We start from the raw sequence: 20,467 nt of genomic DNA, 5'->3' as shown, positions 1-20,467 counted from the left end.
TTACATTATCAGGATTTTCTATTTTGTTGGTCAACAGATTTTTTTTTAAAATTGATATACGATTCAAAAATGAAAGACGAATCCATCGGTGCAAAGAAAGTCCTTATCAACCGTGCTAGTTTTTACACTATTCCTTGTTGAAGTTTGGTTTTTTGGCCGGAATATTAGAATTATACAGCGACGTCATTGTCTACAGTAACGTCGCCACAACTTCTACATCGTAACTCTATTACACCGTACAATGTCGTAGCAATGTCGTGCGTGTGTATTACCCATCTTCCTATTTTTACAAATGATCTAGCGTTATAAATTGATAAGGAAATAAACTAACTAATTTCAAAGAATATTTCAGTCGCAAAAGAAAATGCAAGTCTTTAAATAAATTTACCGCAAATGAAAAAAATTTACCGTCGACTTTAATTTCATCTTTTCTATATTAGAGTGATTATGTTTATTCAAAATGAAAACCTACACCTTAATATATGATCCTTTTGAGATCGACGTACCTAGTGCAATAACGACCGTAACATACCCAGTGTTATGCAATAAAATTTGTATAGGGAAATGCTTTAAATAGCAATGTATATAGTGTAATGCCTTAAATTAACTGGTGTAAAATTAATGATATAAGAATGCGACCTTATGAGAATGTATATTGTTTGATGCTTTAAAAATTTACCCAATAAAATGTTATAAGAATGTACTCAGTGTAATGCACGGAGATTATTCATACTGTATTGCTACACAAGTTTACCTAGCGTAGTGCAGTACGAATATAGCCTCTGCATAATAAAAGAAAACAAATTTTGCTATCTCTTCGAAATTGGAATTTGATAAATAAGAAATGACGTGTTATATTTTTATCTTACATGTATGTGTACTTTCAATTTCAATTTGGTTTTAAATTTAGATTTAGTTTTCCCATAAATTGCGAACGGAATAGAAGACACCTGTTTATTTTCTGCACATGTAGAAAAGTTGAAAACTGGGAGTTGAATGACATAGTTTTACTTATTCTAAGATAAATGTTTAGAGTGATCACTTTTTAGTTTACTGAGTATTTTTTTGTGGCCTAATGTGTTTATTTTCCGTCTTAAATTTGTTCTTCTGACTTGTAAGTGTTGCACTAGTGGTCAAATTATATTCTTTGGTATCGTCTTATTTTTTTAAAAGGGATATAAATCATGTCCTAAAATATTCATTTGCACAAAATACGGACATGTCAATGTTTTTTTAATCTAATAATTAATTTCACATGTCATTCATTAATTGTTCGTAACCTAAAACTTTTTGTTGAGTACTGTGTGTTTTCATTCAAAACTACGGCTTTTAAAACGATATTGTTGGGTCAATTCAGGTTACATTTTAATTAATTTGATATCAATAGAAGTACAATTGTCACATGTTTATTTGTTTATAATTCTGTTGTGAGGCGTTTTTACAATCTGTTGATATCAATTTAATATTTTAAGTTTTACACGAAATGCCTTCCATGTCCCACGCGTCTAAAACAAAATCAGTCAACTGGTATTAAAGTCAGGCTGCACGAAACAATAGAATGCTTTGACTTCTAACTGGAGTAATTCAGATAATTTCTCATGATTAGGTTTTTAAGATAGCACAGGCGTGCTTGTTGAATTCTAGCTGCGGAACCGTAGCTCTTAGGTCCTTATGTTATTTTTTGACTATTTGCGGACATGGTCTGGTCCGCAAATAGTAAAAAAATAACATAAGGACCTAAGAGCTACGGTTCCGCAGCTAGTTGAATTCATGATAGACCGCACAAAGTAGTTTCTCTTACGTCTGTCCTTTCTTGGAGTAAGGGAGATAACTTGCGTAACTAACGTCGAACGTTATTAATCCTGTATTCCGTTAGGGGCGTGCAATTACGTACACTTCGCCTTAAACTTAAACTTTAATCTGATATGGAAAAGAAAAAGGGACTAATGGACTGACCCACAAACTGACATAACATTTTATCCTGTTCATACTTTCCAATAGTTGTATAAGTTTGTCATACTTACATCTTTCCATATAAAATAATGACTCAGAAAACATCCAATTTCTCCCATTGTTAATGGTCTGTAATAAAAAGGAATAAACAACTTAAAAAAATAAACTGGTACTGTAAACATCTACTGTGAAATATTTCCAACCTCAAATTTTGTTGTACTCTTTGGTAAATCAATGCATGTAAACCTACAGCTTTTTTCAGAGGGTTATATTTTTTAATGTTAATATGTTCCTGCAATGCATTTGCTAATTTCATTTATTTTCATGCTGAAGGAAAATTAGTTATTATTTGACGAGTTTTGTGCAAATAAGCAAAACACACATTTCAAGTCTAAAAGTTATCACCTGTTCATTTTCAGATTACTTTTTTATTTGAAATTTATCCACCACCTTTTATACATTTCAGCTTACTAAACTTGAACATGTTAAATATCAAGCATACTTGATGAAGCTTATTCTGAAACATGTGACATGCACACGAAATTTTGACCTCCATAGCAGATAACAGGTCCTAAGGGAAGGATTTCAAATTTTTAAAGACAAAAGAATGAGTCAATGGCAGGTATATGAAAATATATGAAAATATATGAAGGTATATGAAAATATTCCCATCCTCACAATGGTAATTCACAAAATAATTTCAGTTGTATGGACACGGTATCTTTTTAAATATCATATAACAAGATGAGAGTACCCATAAACATATTCTTATGATATCTTATATAGATGGGATTTGCTTTTCTTGTATTTTTATTTTATTTCACATGACTTTGCTTGTAGTTTACAGGATTATGGTACCCATTTTCCTATCAAAAATTATCAAAAAGTGAATTTTGGTCAAAGGATTTTGAGGATACTCTAAGGTACCAGACACAATTTGAATCCACATATGAATGGTATATGTCATACAACTTACCTTTTGCCATAAGGATCTAGGAATCCTGGTAGCATTTCAATTCCAAGCTGGTCCAAATATGTGTCATTTAATTGTCTACAAATATAAAAGTTGCAATTCAAAAAGATTCGAGGAAATATTTAAATTGTATTGCAGCACCCGAATAATTGTTTATAGTTAATGGGGTAAGGTTATGAGCAAGATTCCAATATATCTAGATATATAAATGCTATGGTGTTTTTATAATGTCAATAAGATGGTGCATGCAGTGTTGAAGACTATGTCATAATTTAATATGTATATGTGTGTGTATGTTGTTATCGCTTTGAGACAGAAAAAACAATTCCATAATTTAATCTCTTGTTGTATAAAGCTTCTTTTTACAAAAAAACATTTTTCAAATTTCTTCAAGAAATCTTGTTATGAAATGTATCCGGAACAATTTGATGGTAACTGTTGTTTTTTCATATCTAATTAAATGCAAACAAATATATTGACACTATCCTATAGCTACCAGAAACATATTCCAATCTGGACAGGTGCATTTTGTAATTAAAAATACTACACATAAGGATGTGAATGATTTAACATTTCATAAAATTGTATGTTAATGGTTTGGCAATGCCAGTTTTGTATGGCACTAATATAAATACTAGTGCAAAAAGAACTTTTCATAGGTTGTCCTTCAGTAGACTCTGACAAATTTGATACTCAAAATGTCAGCCAAAAATATCCCATTACCTAATATATTCAATGTCAGAGATGATAAATGCATACTCATTGAATAATCTGCATAAGTAAGCAGACCTGATACTGTATTTGTATAATTTTTACGAAAATATTGAAGTGAAATGTTTTAAATCTATTCCATCTTTAAACAAGAGGCTGTCACAACGACAGCAAACCGGATTTATTAACATTTATTTGTGTCCTGGCAATATCACAAGAACCATAACTGATGAATGCTGAAAGTGAAAATCGTCAATATCAAATTTGACCTCCATTTTGTAGTCAGTATCAACATATTAAAATTTGAAAAGCTTAGATTGAATGGCTCATTAGTAAATGCAACAACGTGAATGGAAACGCCATTTTACGATCTTTCAAGAACCATAACTCCTGAACGGTAAAAGTCAAAATCGTCATTATTAAACTTGACCTCTATTTTGTCATCAGTAACAACATATAAAAATTTCAAAAGCTTTGGTTGAATGGTTTATGAGAAAATGCACGGACACGACGGGAAACACCATTTTTCAATCTTTCAAGAACCATAACTCCTAAATGTTAAAAGTCAAAATCGTCATTATTGAACTTGACCTCCATTTTGTCATCAGTAACAAGATATTAAAATTTGGGAAGCTCTGGTAGAACAGTTCATGCGTAAATGCACGACCACGACTGAAAACTCCATTTTTCAATCTTTCAAGAACCATAACTCCTGAACCGTAAAAGTCAAAATCATCATTATTGAACTTGACCTCTATTTTGTCATCAGTAACAACATATAAAAATTTCAAAAGCTTTGGTTGAATGGTTCATGAGAAAATGCACGGACACGACTGGAAACACCATTTTTCAATCTTTCAAGAACCATAACTCCCTAACGTTAAAAGTCAAAATAGTCATTATTGAACTTGACCTTTATTTTGTCATCAGTAACAAGATATTAAAATTTGGGAAGCTTTGGTAGAACAGTTCATGAGTAAATGCACGGATACGACTGAAAACTCCATTTTTCAATCTTTCAAGAACCATAACTCCTGAACCGTAAAAGTCAAAATCATCATTATTGAACTTGACCTCCATTTTGTCATCGGTAACAACATATTAAAATTTGGAAAGCTTTGGTAGAACAATTCATGCGTAAATGCACGGACATGACTGGAAACTCCATTTTTCAATCTTTCGAGAACCGTAACTCCTGAACGGTAAAAGTCAAAATCGCCATTATTGAACTTGACCTTCATTTAGTTGTCAGTAACAACATATTAAAATTTTAAAAGCTTTGGTTGAACGGTTCATGAGTTAATGCACGGACAACATTTGATAGCCGCCTGCCCGGCCGCCCGTATTGTGTAATACTGTGGATTCATTTATTTTCGTGGTAACCAATTAAAGTGGATGAAGGAAAACTTGCATATTCGTGGAAATTTAATTTCATGGTTTTGCAAAAGTCTTCATCCAAGCCTTTAGAAAATTGGCTATTCATTGAGCATTTAATTTCGTTGTTCATATATACCAAAAAATCAAAGAAAATTGGCATCCAAAGAATAATTTGTCTACATTGTGCTTTGTTGGTATATTGACATCATAAACAGTAGTCATCTGGAAGCAATTCTGAATAAAGTGCATGCATCTACAGCAGACCACTTGAAAAAGGCTAAGGAAAGCAGGCGCTGATTTGGATGATCAATGCATTTGAATGGGGACATGTAGTTGGAACCCCCCCTCCCCCCTTTGTCCTGGGTTAGGGTCCCCCCTTTTAAAATGGCTGGATCCACCCCTGCAAAGAGAAATTGTATTGAAAATATATGGAGGATGTTTTTAAGGGACACAGATGATGCCCTCAGTGCATTTAAAGGGGGCATTACTCTAGAATTGTATAAATTCAAATATGATCTGACTTTGATGGTCACAAGCAATGTGTATATTCAAGTTTTATACCATTTGGGTAAGGCAAATTAAAGTAAGGGTATGTAAACAAAAAATTCAGCATTTTTTCTATTTGTAAAGGGGCATAACTCTAGAACAGTAAAAGTGATACCACCCAAATTTGTACTTGATCTGTGTTTTGTGGTAACAAGCATTGTGTATAAGTTTCAGAACAATTGGTTGAGACAAATTTAAAATAAAGTTAAGGAACAGAAAATAATTTATAGTTTGCTAAATTTCCTGAAACTACAAAGCATTTTCAAGTTTTAAAATATCAAAAAAATATATATATTAGAAAAATTAAATTATAATATAAGCTAACTAAATTTTTATTTCACCAGTCACCATCTTATAAAAAAAATATAAAATGTAATAAATAACATAATGCTGTACCTTAAGCTTGGATGCTATATAAATATACAAAGTCTGAATACATTTACAGGCAGGAAGTGTGCAATATATATACGTGTAGGCACATAAAAAAAAAGTTCCATCAGTAAAATGTCTATGAATTTTATAGTTGTGTGCAACTAAATGTTTGCATATAATATGCATATATATTATGTAATGTGAATATAAAATGAGTGCATGATTTTCTTTCTTTTTTGTAATTAACAAATGAACTGTGAAATCACCTCTGCAAAACCAAGAAATCAATGATATATACAGTCTTAGGGTCAAAAGTGATTGAGAAATCCCAAATTCCCCTATTATTTCATATAAAAACATTGTCAAAAACTTTATTTGTGGTCGTTTTTGATGAAATTGGTATAAATGCTTAAATCAAATATGTGTAGTTTTTTACGATAATTATGAAATATCCTTATGAAATGTCATTACTAAGAAATTGTTACTTATATCCAAATATTAAAATTATGTGTATATTTTCATGCAAAGCCATATGATTTATTCCTATTTCATATTTGTATTTTAATAAACAGTGATTTCTATAGATCTAAAAGCATATATCTTAAATATACTTTATATTTTTTTCAAGAAACTTCAGACATTTCTGTACTTGAAAACAAAATCCTTCAATTTGAACAAGTAAAACTTTAAAAAAAATTGTTATTCAAAGATGAATTATTATATGAAATAGTAAGTAAATTTAAAGTAGGTGATATTCTTTTGACCTACATCTGTGCTATATGACAGCCAACTTTGAAATCAAAGGAATCTAAAACATGACAGATGAGAACAAATATCTGTTTGATACCTACTTCCCATCTACAGCATCAATAATCTTTGCTTGAATTCCTAATTCTTTAAAGGCATCTAACATTCTCTGTCTTCTCTCTGGTCTTCTTAAAAGATTGATCATATACACCTAAAAAGAAAATCAACTTATTTAGCATTTATTATTATCATAAACTGTTGACACAGAAAAATGTCTCTCCTGTTGGCATAACATTCAGGAAGACAATCTGATGGACAGCAACATTGCTAATAGTTATCAAAAGTACCAGGATTTTAATTTTATACGCCAGACGCGCGTTTCTAAAAAATTCAAAGTTGATGGAAGGGCCTCGAAATGGTTTTACAGACAGCAAAGTAACTTAATTTTATAGAAAATATTGTCTATTGCCAGTAGTTCCTATCAAATTTACTTAATCAGAAATATTAACATGATATTTGTTAACTGGTTGTAAGTCACTGGACCATCACCTAGGGGGCAGGGCCTTAAAATAGTAGTCAAACTGATATGTACTAATAGTAATGCAAATTCATATAAAATATCAATAATCAGTCACAAGTAGTTCCTAACAAACTTATAAATCATACCATACCTGATCAAAACCTAGTTTATCTGGTTCAGGATACTCAATAAATACATGAGGGGTCTTTATCAAACCTGGTCTATCAACTGTTAAAAAAATATAATTTTCATTAAAATCAGCCTGTAACTTTTAAATATTAAAAGATGAAGGCAGAAAACTAAAATTTGAACTGCTTATTGAAGTTTTTATATGAAACACAATTTTAATATGCAAATAAATTTTTACTTGTACTATAATATATAAATTTGTCTTTTATGAAACCAATGAGTAACATGTAATTCAAACTGTCTTAGTCCTATCATGCCTATAGACCTGAGGCCTTCAGTTATAAAAAGGCTTGTGGAATTATTAAAACATAATAATTAAACTAATAAAAAGCAATTCTTTTATATATATCTACAAGATATAAGGTGAAAATCTACCTGCTGATATAATTCATTACTGTTACCATGGTTATATACTGTGGATTCATTTATTTTCATGGATATTCGATTTTGTGGTTTGGCAAAGTCTGTATAATTTTGTTCCTTTAGAAAATTTGTAATTGTTGAACATTTAAAAATTCCTGGTTCCGCTAAACCCACACAATCAACAAAAATTGGTAATCAATGAATAATAATGAATTCACAATATTTATCAAAATACTGCACATGCTTTTCAAATTTAAATGTGAGCTTTAAGTTTTGCAAAAAACTATCCTGTCACAAATTTTGCAAAAACAAAAACATCACAAAAATATCTTAATCAAACAATTCTACCAAGCTGCAAGACAATATGTATGAGGGTTAGAGTTCCAATTTATGGAAATATTTAAATATCTTTGCATACCTAATGCACTAGAAACAGTTACAAGCACTATTATAATTTGGTACAATAAACTTGGTTTATAAAACATCTCTATCCTTGTCCTGAGATATTTTCTCAAAGTATATATTCCTGAATACTGAGAATATAGTACAATAAGTCAAGAAGCTATTAGGAAACATATGTTATTTATTCAAATATTGGCATCAATTTGCAATACACCACAACTGTTCCAGTAATAAAGCGTTTTTATTTTTACATTTGTGGAAATAAAGATTTGTTTTTATTTATAAATTGATGAGCCAATATCTAATTCTAAAATATTTCATTAGAATGAAGGTCAACCAAAAAAGTTACAAATACTTAATTTTCTCCGTTATTAAAAGGAATATAAATTTAAAACTTTCCAATTGTGTTTTATATGTTAAGATGAACATAATAAGATGATAAGTGAAAAATCATGGAATTTCCCTTTAAATACATTGGTGTGGTAATTTTGAAATGATCATGATGATGTATAAAACACAGGTTTGAAAAGTACAAAATTAAATACTGGGACAACACTTATCAAATAAAGCCAAAAAATGCACTGAAATGGAACTGTTAAAATATCAACAAAAAGGGCAGACATACAATAGTATTATTTGTTTTCTAATTTCTTTACAATTTATAACAGCTTTACATCAATATTATGATTACAACAATTTAACTCGTTATGCTTCACATACTGGATAGGGGGCAGATTTTTTTAATAGAGGTATATAACTGGAGTTAGTATAATAGTAAGGGACATTCTATGCATCTTTCATAGCAAATGTTCTGTTTTACTTATATAATTATGTTTTCCTGTATTTTTTCTACCATTTTTACCTCTAATATGTTAATCTTCCCCTTATTCAACATGGCTGCAATTTTTTAGAAAGTTTGAGGAATAAGAAGATTGATTGGACAAATATATAATCAAATATTCTTCTAATTGAAATAAATAGCCGAAACTAATGTGGTGATAATTTTAAAATTGTTCATAGATGATCTCAAGTAAACAAATCTTTCTCAATAACCAACCTGACTTTTTTGATGTAACAAAAATCTATTAGTTATAATATACACAGGTACAAGATGAGGGACACAAGCTGCTAAGCTGTTAATTTTCAATAGAATTCTCTACATGAATCCCCATTTCAAAAAAATATTTTCTCTAACACAAAAGAATTTTCTATACCTATATATATTAGTACATATTTGGGCAATGGATAGGGTCAGTTGTTAGCCCTATTCTTGACAAATAAATACAATTTACACAATAGCTTTTAAGTTTGTAGGTTATTAATGTCATTAGGTCTTATATTTTTATTTAGTATATGGTACAAGCTTTGTAAAGTCTAGAAAATTAACTACTAATCAAATTCTATGTATGATGCAGTTAGAGGTAGATATTTTATTAGTTGGGTACTGTTGATTAATTTAATTTTGTGTGTATCAATTTTCATTGGTTGAGGAAAACTAGTATTTTTGTGGATATTTGATTTCATGGTTTTGCCAAATTCTACATAAAAATAGAAAATTTATAATATGTTGATCATTTGAATTGGTGGTTCACATGTACCTGCAAAACCCACGAAAATTGATATCCAACAAATAATAATGAACAAGAATGTGTCCATAGTACATGGATGTCCAACTTGAACTATCATTTTCTATGTTCAGTAGACCGTGAAATTTGGGTCAAAACTTTAATTTGGAATTAAAATTAGAAAGATCATATCATAGGGAACATTTGTACTAACATGACTAAGTTTCAAAGTTGATGTAACTTTAACTTCATCAAAAACTACCTTGACCAAAAACTTTAACCTGAACTTCACACTATCATTTTCTAAGTTCAGTGGACCATGAAATTGGGGTCAAACTATAATTTGGCATTAAAATTAGAAAGATCATATCATTGGGAACATGTGTATTAAGTTTCAAGTTGATTGGACTTAAACTTCTTCAAAAACTACCTTGACCAAAAACTTTAACCTGAAGCGAACGAACGCACGGACGAACGGAGGCACAGACCAGAAAACATAATGCCCCTCTACTATCATAGGTGGGGCATAAAAATAACAAAAAAAATGAAACTGGTCAAAAATGAAGTTAAGGTGGAAAATTTTTCACGTGTCAATGCAGTTAGGTGATTATATAATTTTTTTTCGAATGTATTATCATCCAAATATTTTGATCTATTGGGGTTGAACAAGGCTTGCATTGGTGAAAGTGATTATGTGGGGATGTGTCATAAATAAATGAGAAGGTGGGATAAGAATTTAGTAATTATTCATTATATCCTAAACACTAAATATGTAAAATATGACAATAGAAGAATGTGTATAAAGTGTTGCTAGTCCAGGAATAAAAAAACATGGTAGTGAACATATGAACTCAAAAGGAATAGCTCTGAACAGATGTTTTATCAGTTTCTCATGATATCCATGCATCAACTGTCAAAGGATTCCAAGCAAGCCTCAAAGACAGGGAATGTCAAAATATGGTAAAAATACTATAAACCATTCAATTTTCATGAGAAAAAAAAAACCATACAAAACAGTTGGAGGGTATGTAATACTTAAACACATTTTTAAATAAATACATTAACAATATCATAAATTTGAGAAAAAAAATTATTGCAAAATCAGATATCAAGATTTCCAAATAGTTATCTGCAAATAGACAACTATTTTTCAGTTCAAAGAAACATTCAAAACTCAGCTCATGAGTTAACAAGATAAACCTGTGAACTGCTTTCTAAATGAACTATGTCTCAATACCTTAATCCTCAAAAATATACCCTATAAAATTCAATGTGAAATATTTAGCAGAGTATAGTACACACCCTCTTTTCATACCCCAAAATCATGAAAAAAAGTTGAAAAAAATAAAAGTCTAGATCACTGTAAAAATTCTTCCAACCATAAATTTATTAATAAAACATTTTAGAAAAGGCATGCAAAAAATTGGACTTAGCTAAAAAAAAAACAAAAAAGCCCAAAATCCAGTCTCCATCATAATATAAATTACATGCAAAATTATATGAAAATCCAAATCATCAAAACTATTAACTATAATTATGACCTAAATTGTATCCCTCCATTAACTTACGTTTTAAACTTCAACACAAATAAGCAAAGGTCAATCATTAAAACATGCGAAATAAAAAGAATTATCATTTGTGTAAAATATGGGACTGGTGTCAAGCGTTTAATATGTAATATTATTGTATCTAAAAGTATTGAACATAATAATGCATATTTTCAGGGAAACTCTGAATACGAATAAAAAAAAAAATCTGTTGAATTCATATTACCATTTTGTGAAATTAGAAATACATATTCATCTAAAATTTAATCTATTTTAATAAATTTTGGTACAAATCTAATGATTTGAATTGCTGAATTTTGGTCAACATAAATTTCCACTTTGTTGACTTTGATCAACATCTTACATTTGCCTACATGTCCATGCTTGTTACAAAAATGTAAACAATTTAATATTATGAATTCATTCATGCCATTTTTTTCAAAATACTCAGAATCTATCAATGTATATAATCACTGTTCTTTGGAATTTTTGGATTTTTGAATTAATTTTTTTAAACCGAAAAAAATTCATCCTATAAAAGCAAACTAACAGTGATTAATATATATCATATTGTATCTAACCTGGAAACTTTCTTCCTGTGAAAACCTCGTCAACATGGTTGGCATCTAATTTTATATAAATTGTGACATAAAGAAACAGTTTCATGGTGAATAATAATTTTAATACTGCAGCTAGAAAACTTCATGTCTTCTTTATCTACCAAATATAGTAACATAAAGATATTTCGTGCAATGTCGATTCCGTGGCAATTCACATTTCTACATAATCTAAGGTTAGTTAAGGGATTGCAAATAACTTTATTTATGTTTTACATTTTAGCTGCAGTATACAAACAATATTAAGTCAATGTCTGAAAAAATATCAACTGTTTTTGTATTCAGCACGAAGCTGTTGAAGGGTTGGTTGAACCTAATTAAACTCATAATTTTGTTTATGTAAAAAAAATCACAATAATAGATGCATGCAATAATTTCTGAATATACAGTATACAAATTTTATTTCATAAAGATCTGTTTATGAAAAATTGAGTTAGACAGAGTAATGGACAAAAAGGTGGACAACTTACTAACACAAGTGGGCTTCCCTCCAATGAAAATTTTGCAGAAACAAAACTATGTATTTTTTATGTGACATCATGATAAATGGTTACCATGCCTGATGATGACACAATTTTTATTTTCTTAGATTGTCAGGTGAGTTTAGCCCAAACTTATATAAATCCATCTCAGATTATGTTACAATGAATGATATTCCCACCCATCACCTAATTAATGTAAATTTCTTTTGGTAAGATTTTCAAAAGCTTCTAAAATCTAATACTGCATATCACCTTTTCAACACAAAAGACTTTTTTTTATGAACAATACTTTTTCATATTTTCACTATTTGAAACATATCATTCAAACACCGAATTTACTGAAATTTTTTAATTTTATTAAATTATTGCATGACAATCGAACCAAATATATTTTTTTCATGTCAAATCTCTATTTTAAAAAGATGTGTTTTTTTTTTGTTCATTTACAACTTGAAAGTAATTTCAAAATATGTTTCACCTTTTCCTTCATTTCATGCTTTTTCAAAGTCAAAAGCCGGTGTAGTGGTTAGTGCATCAGACAACTAACACAAAGGTTCCTGGCTCGATTCCCGTTTGGGATGAAAATTTCAGGAACTCAATTTTCGGCTCTCCCTTGACACCATCTGCGAGTATGGTATTGAGGAAATGATGATAGTCCATCGGAAGGGGACGATAAGTGGCTGACCCGTGTTAAGAGAGAGCCATATCTCTTGCACGTTAATGATACCCTTGTAGATTTCGAAAAAGAGTAGGCTAATGCCGCTACAAGGCAGTACTCGCACCCGCAAAGTGGAAAGAGATTAATATAAGTTGCAAAACTTGTTTCCCAATCCACTATAAATAAATATGTTTAAACTAAAGATAATGTGCCATTAAAAACAATCATTGACAATATACACAAATAAAATATTGATATGGTATCTATTTAATCTTACCTCTAGCTTCTAATTTGATATAAGTAAACTGATCACTTTCATCTTGTAGTGTATTGTGTTCATCCAATGGTATCATCACCGTTCCAAAATATTCTGTATTCAATATGTGCATGGATATATCTGAAAGTACATCACTGGACGATAATTAAGCAATCAAAAATCAATCCATCAAAAGCCTTACTATGTCTTCTTTTTTTTTTAAATTTCATACTGGATAAAACTATATTGAAATCCATGTTTCTTCATATATGACTTTAGCCGGCGAGATATGAATTGTATAGTATGCACTTTTAAACTAAGACTAAGGGAGATAATCTAATATAATCTATTGTAAAATGCACTCCAAATATCTGTCCTTGTAATAAGGATGTGAATTCCAAAACTATATTTTCCTTTTTCAATGTCACCTGTATTGCAAAAGAATGATGATATATCTTATAATCATATATACATGATATAGGTTGCCACACATCAGACATTTGATAAAACTGAAATTTTGTACAACTCTTTTTAGGACTACTACTTTATATTAAATAAAAATATACACTACATGCGCTAGATGAAAAATGTTTCTAAAGTTTCAGAAATCATGACATTTTACTTTTTTGTACAAAACTCTTACTTACAGTTATTATTTCCAAATTCATCCTTTTTAAAAACAAATCTACAAAAAAGCTGGGCAAAACTGTCAACTCAAAAGGACATAAAAAGGAAGTATGTGTGGAGAGCTTTAAATCTGCTCTCATGAAATGTCAGTAAAATCAACGGCACCTTCACTCCCATTGTATAAAAGCGAGAATTGGTAACAACGATGTACCCATACAGATATACAGAAGTATATTATTCAACACCTGTAGTAGTGTGACCTTTCAAAGAAATATTATCTTTCAGTGTAACTTACCAGCATTTTTCACTGAGTGAGCAAATATAATTATATCATCTTTAGGGCCCTTATATTCTGCATGAGCTTTGTACGTAAACTGTGGTGAAATAAACATTATCTTTCAGTGTAACTTACCAGCATTTTTTACCGAGTTAGCAAATATAATAATATTATCTTTAGGGCCCTTATATTCTTCATGAGCTTTGTACGTAAACTGTGGTGAAATAAATATAATCTTTCAGTGTAACTTACCAGCATTTATCACTGAGTAAACAAATATAATAATATCCTCTTTAGGGCCCTTATATCCTTCATGAGCTTTGTACGTAAACTGTGGTGAAATAAATATTATCTTTCAGTGTAACTTACCAGCATTTTTCACTGAATGCGCAAATATAATAATATCATCTTTAGGGCCCTTATATTCTTCATGAGCTTTGTACATAAACTGTGGTGAAATAAACATTATCTTTCAGTGTAACTTACCAGCATTTTTCACTGAATGCGCAAATATAATAATATCATCTTTAGGGCCCTTATATTCTTCATGAGCTTTGTACATAAACTGTGGTGAAATAAACATTATCTTTCAGTGTAACTTACCAGCATTTTTCACTGAGTGCGCAAATATAATAATATCATCTTTAGGGCCCTTATATCCTTCATGAGCTTTGTATGTAAACTGTGGTGACACAGATCTGTGCATGTCAATCAATAAAGCTGTATGTACCATGGGAACTGGAAAACAACCTAAAGTCTTTCTATCTACAATCTCAAAATACTCTGGTACTCTCCTGTAATACCCCTGAAAAACAAGCAAAATTATCAGTGACAGCTGTTAAAATATCAAGTGATAAAATTGGTGGCTTCATATACATACATATCCTTTCATCTTGTATTTTTAGAAAAAAATATTGATTAGTTTGATGATTATTTTTCTCTTGTCTGTCTTACTCAGCATTTTAGTGTGAAAAAAATATATATTATACTGTAAACTCAGAAACTATTGCGATGCTTATAATATTGCAAAAAATGTGACAGGGTTATAGTTGCAATAATTTAAACTGGAATTTTTTAAATATAAATTAAACAGGATTTTTCTCAATTTTGCAAAGATAAAAATCGCATTTCAGTCAAAAATGACAAAATCGCAATATAATAAATGCCTGCAATAATTTCTGAATTTACAGTAATTAGCTAGGTGAAAAATACAGGCTTGCTCAAATTATGAACTAAATTTTAGATAGCTTTCTAGAACTGATTGCACTGGCATGTCTGATATGGTAATGAACTGTATAACCAAGTTTTGATTGGAATTTCTTGTGTTCAATATTTGGGACAATACCCCTAATGCGCCTTGAAATGAGGAACACAAAAGTCACGTGTAAACAAAAAATCTCTGTGTAGTGATATTTGACACATTTCTATGATAAACAAATGACTGAGCTGAACCATTAGTGTTAATTTAGAAAGTAGGGGAACACAGAATAAATGTGTAAAAACCATGGAGCTATTAAATGTGTTCAAAGTATTAAAATTTCAAAGAACTTATTGTGTTAAAAATGGGATTTTTTACAATGAGGAGCCACATCGCAAAAGGATTCTCGGGGTTTGCTAAATTACGGAAAAATGAATCACACTTTGTACCCCGAAAATTTAACCACATATGTAAAAATGTCTCAGCTTCGAAACAAGCCATCATACATATACAAGTTTACGATATGGGCTGAGCAACAGAAGAAAACGTTACCATTACGGCCTATGGAGAAACAATTGCGCATATTGCCCCATTTACTTCAATGCATTTTTTTTTATAAATCTTAGTCATGTAAGTTGTCAAATAGAAAGTGGTCTGAACAGTCTGACCCTAGAAAATACCGTCCTAGATAATGCGGCCAAAAGTTCATCCCCATGCAGTCTGCTCCGATTAAATTAATGTTTTTTGTTTTCTTATACTTAAAAACTGGTTAGTAATAAAAAATGTATATGACGCCCTTGATTTATTTTTTGATAATATCTTTACATGGACAGATCAACTTCTGGTTTTCTAACATAAAACAATGAATAATCTTGTTGTCACATAACAGGCATAAATGGTAGATATATAAAAATTTAATTGAGTTGTGTGAATGGTTATTTGGTGAAAATAATAAGTGGCTAGATGTTAATCTTCAGGGGATAAAAAAGGGGAGGGTAATTAATTTGATTCTAAACGGCTTCCAATTTACTGTATAAACATGCAATATTTCTATTGAATTTATTGCTTCAAAACATCTTGAACAATTGATTCTTTGTGGATTTTTTTTTATGCTTTTAGAGGATTTAATGCTTTGATTAAATGGAGCTGCAAATTTTGATAGGTGCAGATTTCAGTTTCCTTTACTCAGCAATACTAGTTGGAAGAACAGAGACAGCAAATTTATTTACAGAAAGGAGAAGAACTTATCATCCTGTATCCTTTCGCAACTTACCCAAGGGTAATGAATAAATAAACCAGGAATTCCAGTGATGTCAAGTATGTGCACAAAATTCCAGTATATCCTGCTGGGATTTATTTCAGGATCCCCTCTTTTTCCCCCGGAATCCCAGTATATACCAATCAAAATCCCACAATATCCCAGTATATTTCCGCTTGGATTTATTTCATAATCCAAATATCCCAGTGGGATCCCATTATATTTCCACCACATAGGAATCCTGCTTCTTTTGTGAAAATCCCGAAATTTTATCCCAGTGGAATAAGATGGGATCCAATTGGAATTCCAGCCAGAATTCCAGTGGGATCCAAGATTTATTTTCTCCTTGGAAGAACTCTCATTTGACATTAAAATTAGAAAGACCATATCATAAGGAACATGTGTAATAAATCTCAAGTTGATAGGACTTCAACTTCATAAAAAACTTACCTCAACCAAAAACTTAAACCTGAAGCGGGACAGACAGACGACAGACATGACAGATGGACAAACAAACAAACAGAAGGAAGAACAGATGCACAGACCAGAGAACATAATGCCCATAAATGGGGCATAAAAAGGGAATCTTTATATATCTTATTTTAAAATTTACCTCATCTGTCATTCCTCCCCAAAAGTTAGAATATACTTGTCCATAACTGGCATTTAACATTGGTCCAACTATAATCCTGTAATAAATAATTTCAAGTTAGAATATACTTTTCTCTAATTTTTGTGCTATTTTCACATTTCCTGACGGTGTGAGAAAAATATTTCTCTCACTAGTGAAAATTATATTCTCAGCAAATGATTGGTTGTAATTTAATTGTGACGTTAAATTTTTTAGTTTTTTTTTATGAATTTTCTTGTTGTGACGTCATGAAAAAAGCCGACCATGCCTGATGACGTCACATCAAAAGTACACAGCTTTCCTAAAATCTTTCAAAAAGGAAGGATAAAAATCATTAGAGAAACAGATTCCACCACTGTAACTTGTGTATTACGATATTTATCCACTCTCAACAGTTAAACTTTAATTATCTAAAAAGCTTGGCAAGCCTTGCGCTTTAAATATTAAAATTTAACTGTCTGGAGTGGAGAAATGTTGTAATACAATTGTTGCAGTTGAGGAATCTATATGTCCATAATGTGCATTTAACATTGGTCCAACTATAATCCTGTAATAAATAATATCAGTTTTAGTCAATTCAAATATGGATAGGTTTTGATTTGGAGTTATTTCCCTTGGCAGTCATAGTTGAGGGGTTGATGGTTGATTTTCTAATTTGTTTAAGTATATACAAACATTTGATATATACAAGTCTGATGAATCAAGCAACATGAGCAAAGGCTAAATAAAATTTAAATTGTTCAGAAAACAACTTTTCTAAAGTCTAGCGATCAGCTGTATACCACTATTGAATTTGGTTGCATTATGAAGGAATTTGAACATATAGACCTTCAACATGGTGACAAAAGGGAAGTAACTCTTGATAAAGTTGTACAAATCGGAATATTATCTAATGTTGCTTCCCCCCTTATACATAATAAGTAATAAAATGACTTGTCCAATTAACAGCTTTGTAATTAGTATTAAACATAGTGGATTCAGAGCAAAAAAATCAGAGAATGTTAAAATTGAAAATAAGACATGAGGTGAGGCAATTCCTAACCAAATGAAATCTGAAAAAAAGAGCCATACAAGAACTGTTTCCATCAGAGTTGGAAACTTTGTTTCAAACTATAAATTAAATTAATGAAGTGAGAAATTATAGTTAAGTCCAAATAAATTTCTGTCATAAATCAAATATTAACATGATTAACTTTTTGATGAATGATGAGTGAACTTTTTTCTTATTAAAAGTTTATCTTACTTATCTGCCTGAACTAACAAGGACAAAGTTTCTTTGTTTTCTAAAATAACATCTGCATCCAACATCTACAAACAGAATAATATCTAATTAGACATCATAAACACACATTGTAAGACAACTTTTTATTGTGTATGCATTAAAGTCCTATGAAACTTCAAACTAAAAAAAAATTAAATACCTATGTTTTTTATAGCTGAATTTAGTCTAAATAATTAGAACGTCTTGCAAGGCTATTTTTTTTCTTTCTGGGACACCTTCTTGGAAGATAAAAATAAAAATAACCTTGCAAGATGTCATTATCATTTAAACTTAACTAAATTGCTAAAACTTATGTACATATACTTTTTCACAAAAATATACTAATTTGTCAAAATTTATAAGAACTTTGCATATTTATAATTGTTCAATTCCAGTAAACAATTCGCCCATATGTTTTCCACATGCAGTTAACTCAGCATGACCTTTCTAATAAAAATCTAATGATTGCAATACGCATGGATCTGTCATTGAAATAAACTATTATCTTTTGTACGTGAGTGATATACATGTGCTCAATATCCATGCTTCTTTGTTGATTATTTACTGAGGTGAAAATCTGTAAACTACGGCTTCAAAACACAACAATTAATTAACTGCAATATTTTCAAATCATAAAAGCCCAAGAGAATAAAGACTTTTATACAATATGGATACGATAAAATGATAAAATCATGCACAGAAGACTAAGTTTGATGTTTATGATATATATACATACATTGGTTCAAGAATTGGATAAACAATATTTTTCTTCAGTCACTCGTTTCAGATGACTTAAATTCTTGTAATTCCAGAAGTAACAATAGAATAAATTTATAACATGCCACTCCTTCAGATCAGGGGTATATACCTAACCATGCTAATTGAATCCATATTATTTACAGATCAATATCAAATTTAAAACAGAGGCTTACCATCATTTCTTAAAATTATAAGATTAATTTGCTTACAAATAAGTAATCTGACCAGTTCTCTCTTGCAGCCTCTAATGCTTGATGTCTCAGATCAATCACATGTGCAAATCTTTCATCTGTCCAGTCACACGGTCCAGTTTCTTCATCAAACCCTACAACACAAAATCAATTAATTAAAAGTGAATAAAGCTGTCTGTCCAGTCACATTTGGTCACATGGTCCAGTTTCTTCATCTAACCCTACAGCACGAAATCACAAGAATAAAGTGAATAAAGCTGTCTGTCCAGTCACATGGTCCAGTTTCTTCATCAAAACCTACAGCACGAAATCACATGATCAAAAGTTATAAAGTTTTTTGTAAACTACAATACAAGATTGTCCCAAGTCAGTAGCCTCTGGCCTTTGTTAGTCTTGTATTATTTTAATTTTAGTTTCTTGTGTACAATTTGGAAATTAGTATAGCGTTCATTATCACTGAACTAGTATATATTTGTTTAGGGGCCAGCTGAAGGACGCCTCCGGGTGCAGGAATTTCTCGCTATATTGAAGACCTGTTGGTGACCATCTGCTGTTGTTTTTTTCTATGGTCGGGTTGTTGTCTCTTTGACACATTCCCCATTTCCATTCTCAATTTTATTAAAAAATAGAAAATGCAAAAAAACAATTTAAAGAAAGACAAACAAAATAATACACAGGAAACCAGGCAGAGAGCAGCATTAACCCCAATGGCAGGGTAAGCAGACAATGCTCCACTAATGGTACCCATCATTTTGATGTTTTATTTACTTGTTTGATACACAGTGGCGGATCCAGAAATTTTCATAAGTGGGGGCCCACTGACTGACCTAAGAGGGGGCCCGCTCCAGTCACGCTTCAGTGATTCCCTATATAAGCAACCAATTTTTTTTCCCAAAAAGGGGGGGCCCGGGCCCCCTGGCCCCCCCTCTAAATCCGCCTCTGATACATGGACCTTTAAATCAATAAAAAAAAAAACCACCTTATTAA

General features: G+C 30.7%; 1 protein-coding gene across 2 annotated transcripts in view; it reads right to left on the bottom strand.

Moving 5' to 3' along the window:
- LOC143063083 (procollagen galactosyltransferase 1-like) overlaps positions 1 to 20,467 on the bottom strand; it is a 31,107-nt gene that overhangs the window by 3,365 nt on the left and 7,275 nt on the right. The window contains exons 3-12 of one of the 2 annotated variants that reach the window (XM_076235032.1): positions 19,499 to 19,614; positions 18,513 to 18,577; positions 17,252 to 17,327; positions 14,786 to 14,987; positions 13,300 to 13,419; positions 11,847 to 11,891; positions 7,351 to 7,427; positions 6,784 to 6,890; positions 2,930 to 3,004; positions 2,025 to 2,082 (exon numbers count right to left, since the gene is read on the bottom strand). In XM_076235032.1, coding sequence (XP_076091147.1) covers positions 2,025 to 2,082; positions 2,930 to 3,004; positions 6,784 to 6,890; positions 7,351 to 7,427; positions 11,847 to 11,891; positions 13,300 to 13,419; positions 14,786 to 14,987; positions 17,252 to 17,327; positions 18,513 to 18,577; positions 19,499 to 19,614 — 941 coding nt within the window. The remainder of the gene's footprint in view (positions 1 to 2,024; positions 2,083 to 2,929; positions 3,005 to 6,783; positions 6,891 to 7,350; positions 7,428 to 11,846; positions 11,892 to 13,299; positions 13,420 to 14,785; positions 14,988 to 17,251; positions 17,328 to 18,512; positions 18,578 to 19,498; positions 19,615 to 20,467) is intronic. The other variant, XM_076235033.1, reaches the window with a different exon arrangement.

This window comes from Mytilus galloprovincialis, chromosome 2, assembly GCF_965363235.1.
Source record: "Mytilus galloprovincialis chromosome 2, xbMytGall1.hap1.1, whole genome shotgun sequence".
In the NCBI taxonomy this organism is placed as follows: Eukaryota; Metazoa; Mollusca; class Bivalvia; order Mytilida; family Mytilidae; genus Mytilus; species Mytilus galloprovincialis.
This window is presented reverse-complemented; position numbering and strand designations above follow the sequence as displayed.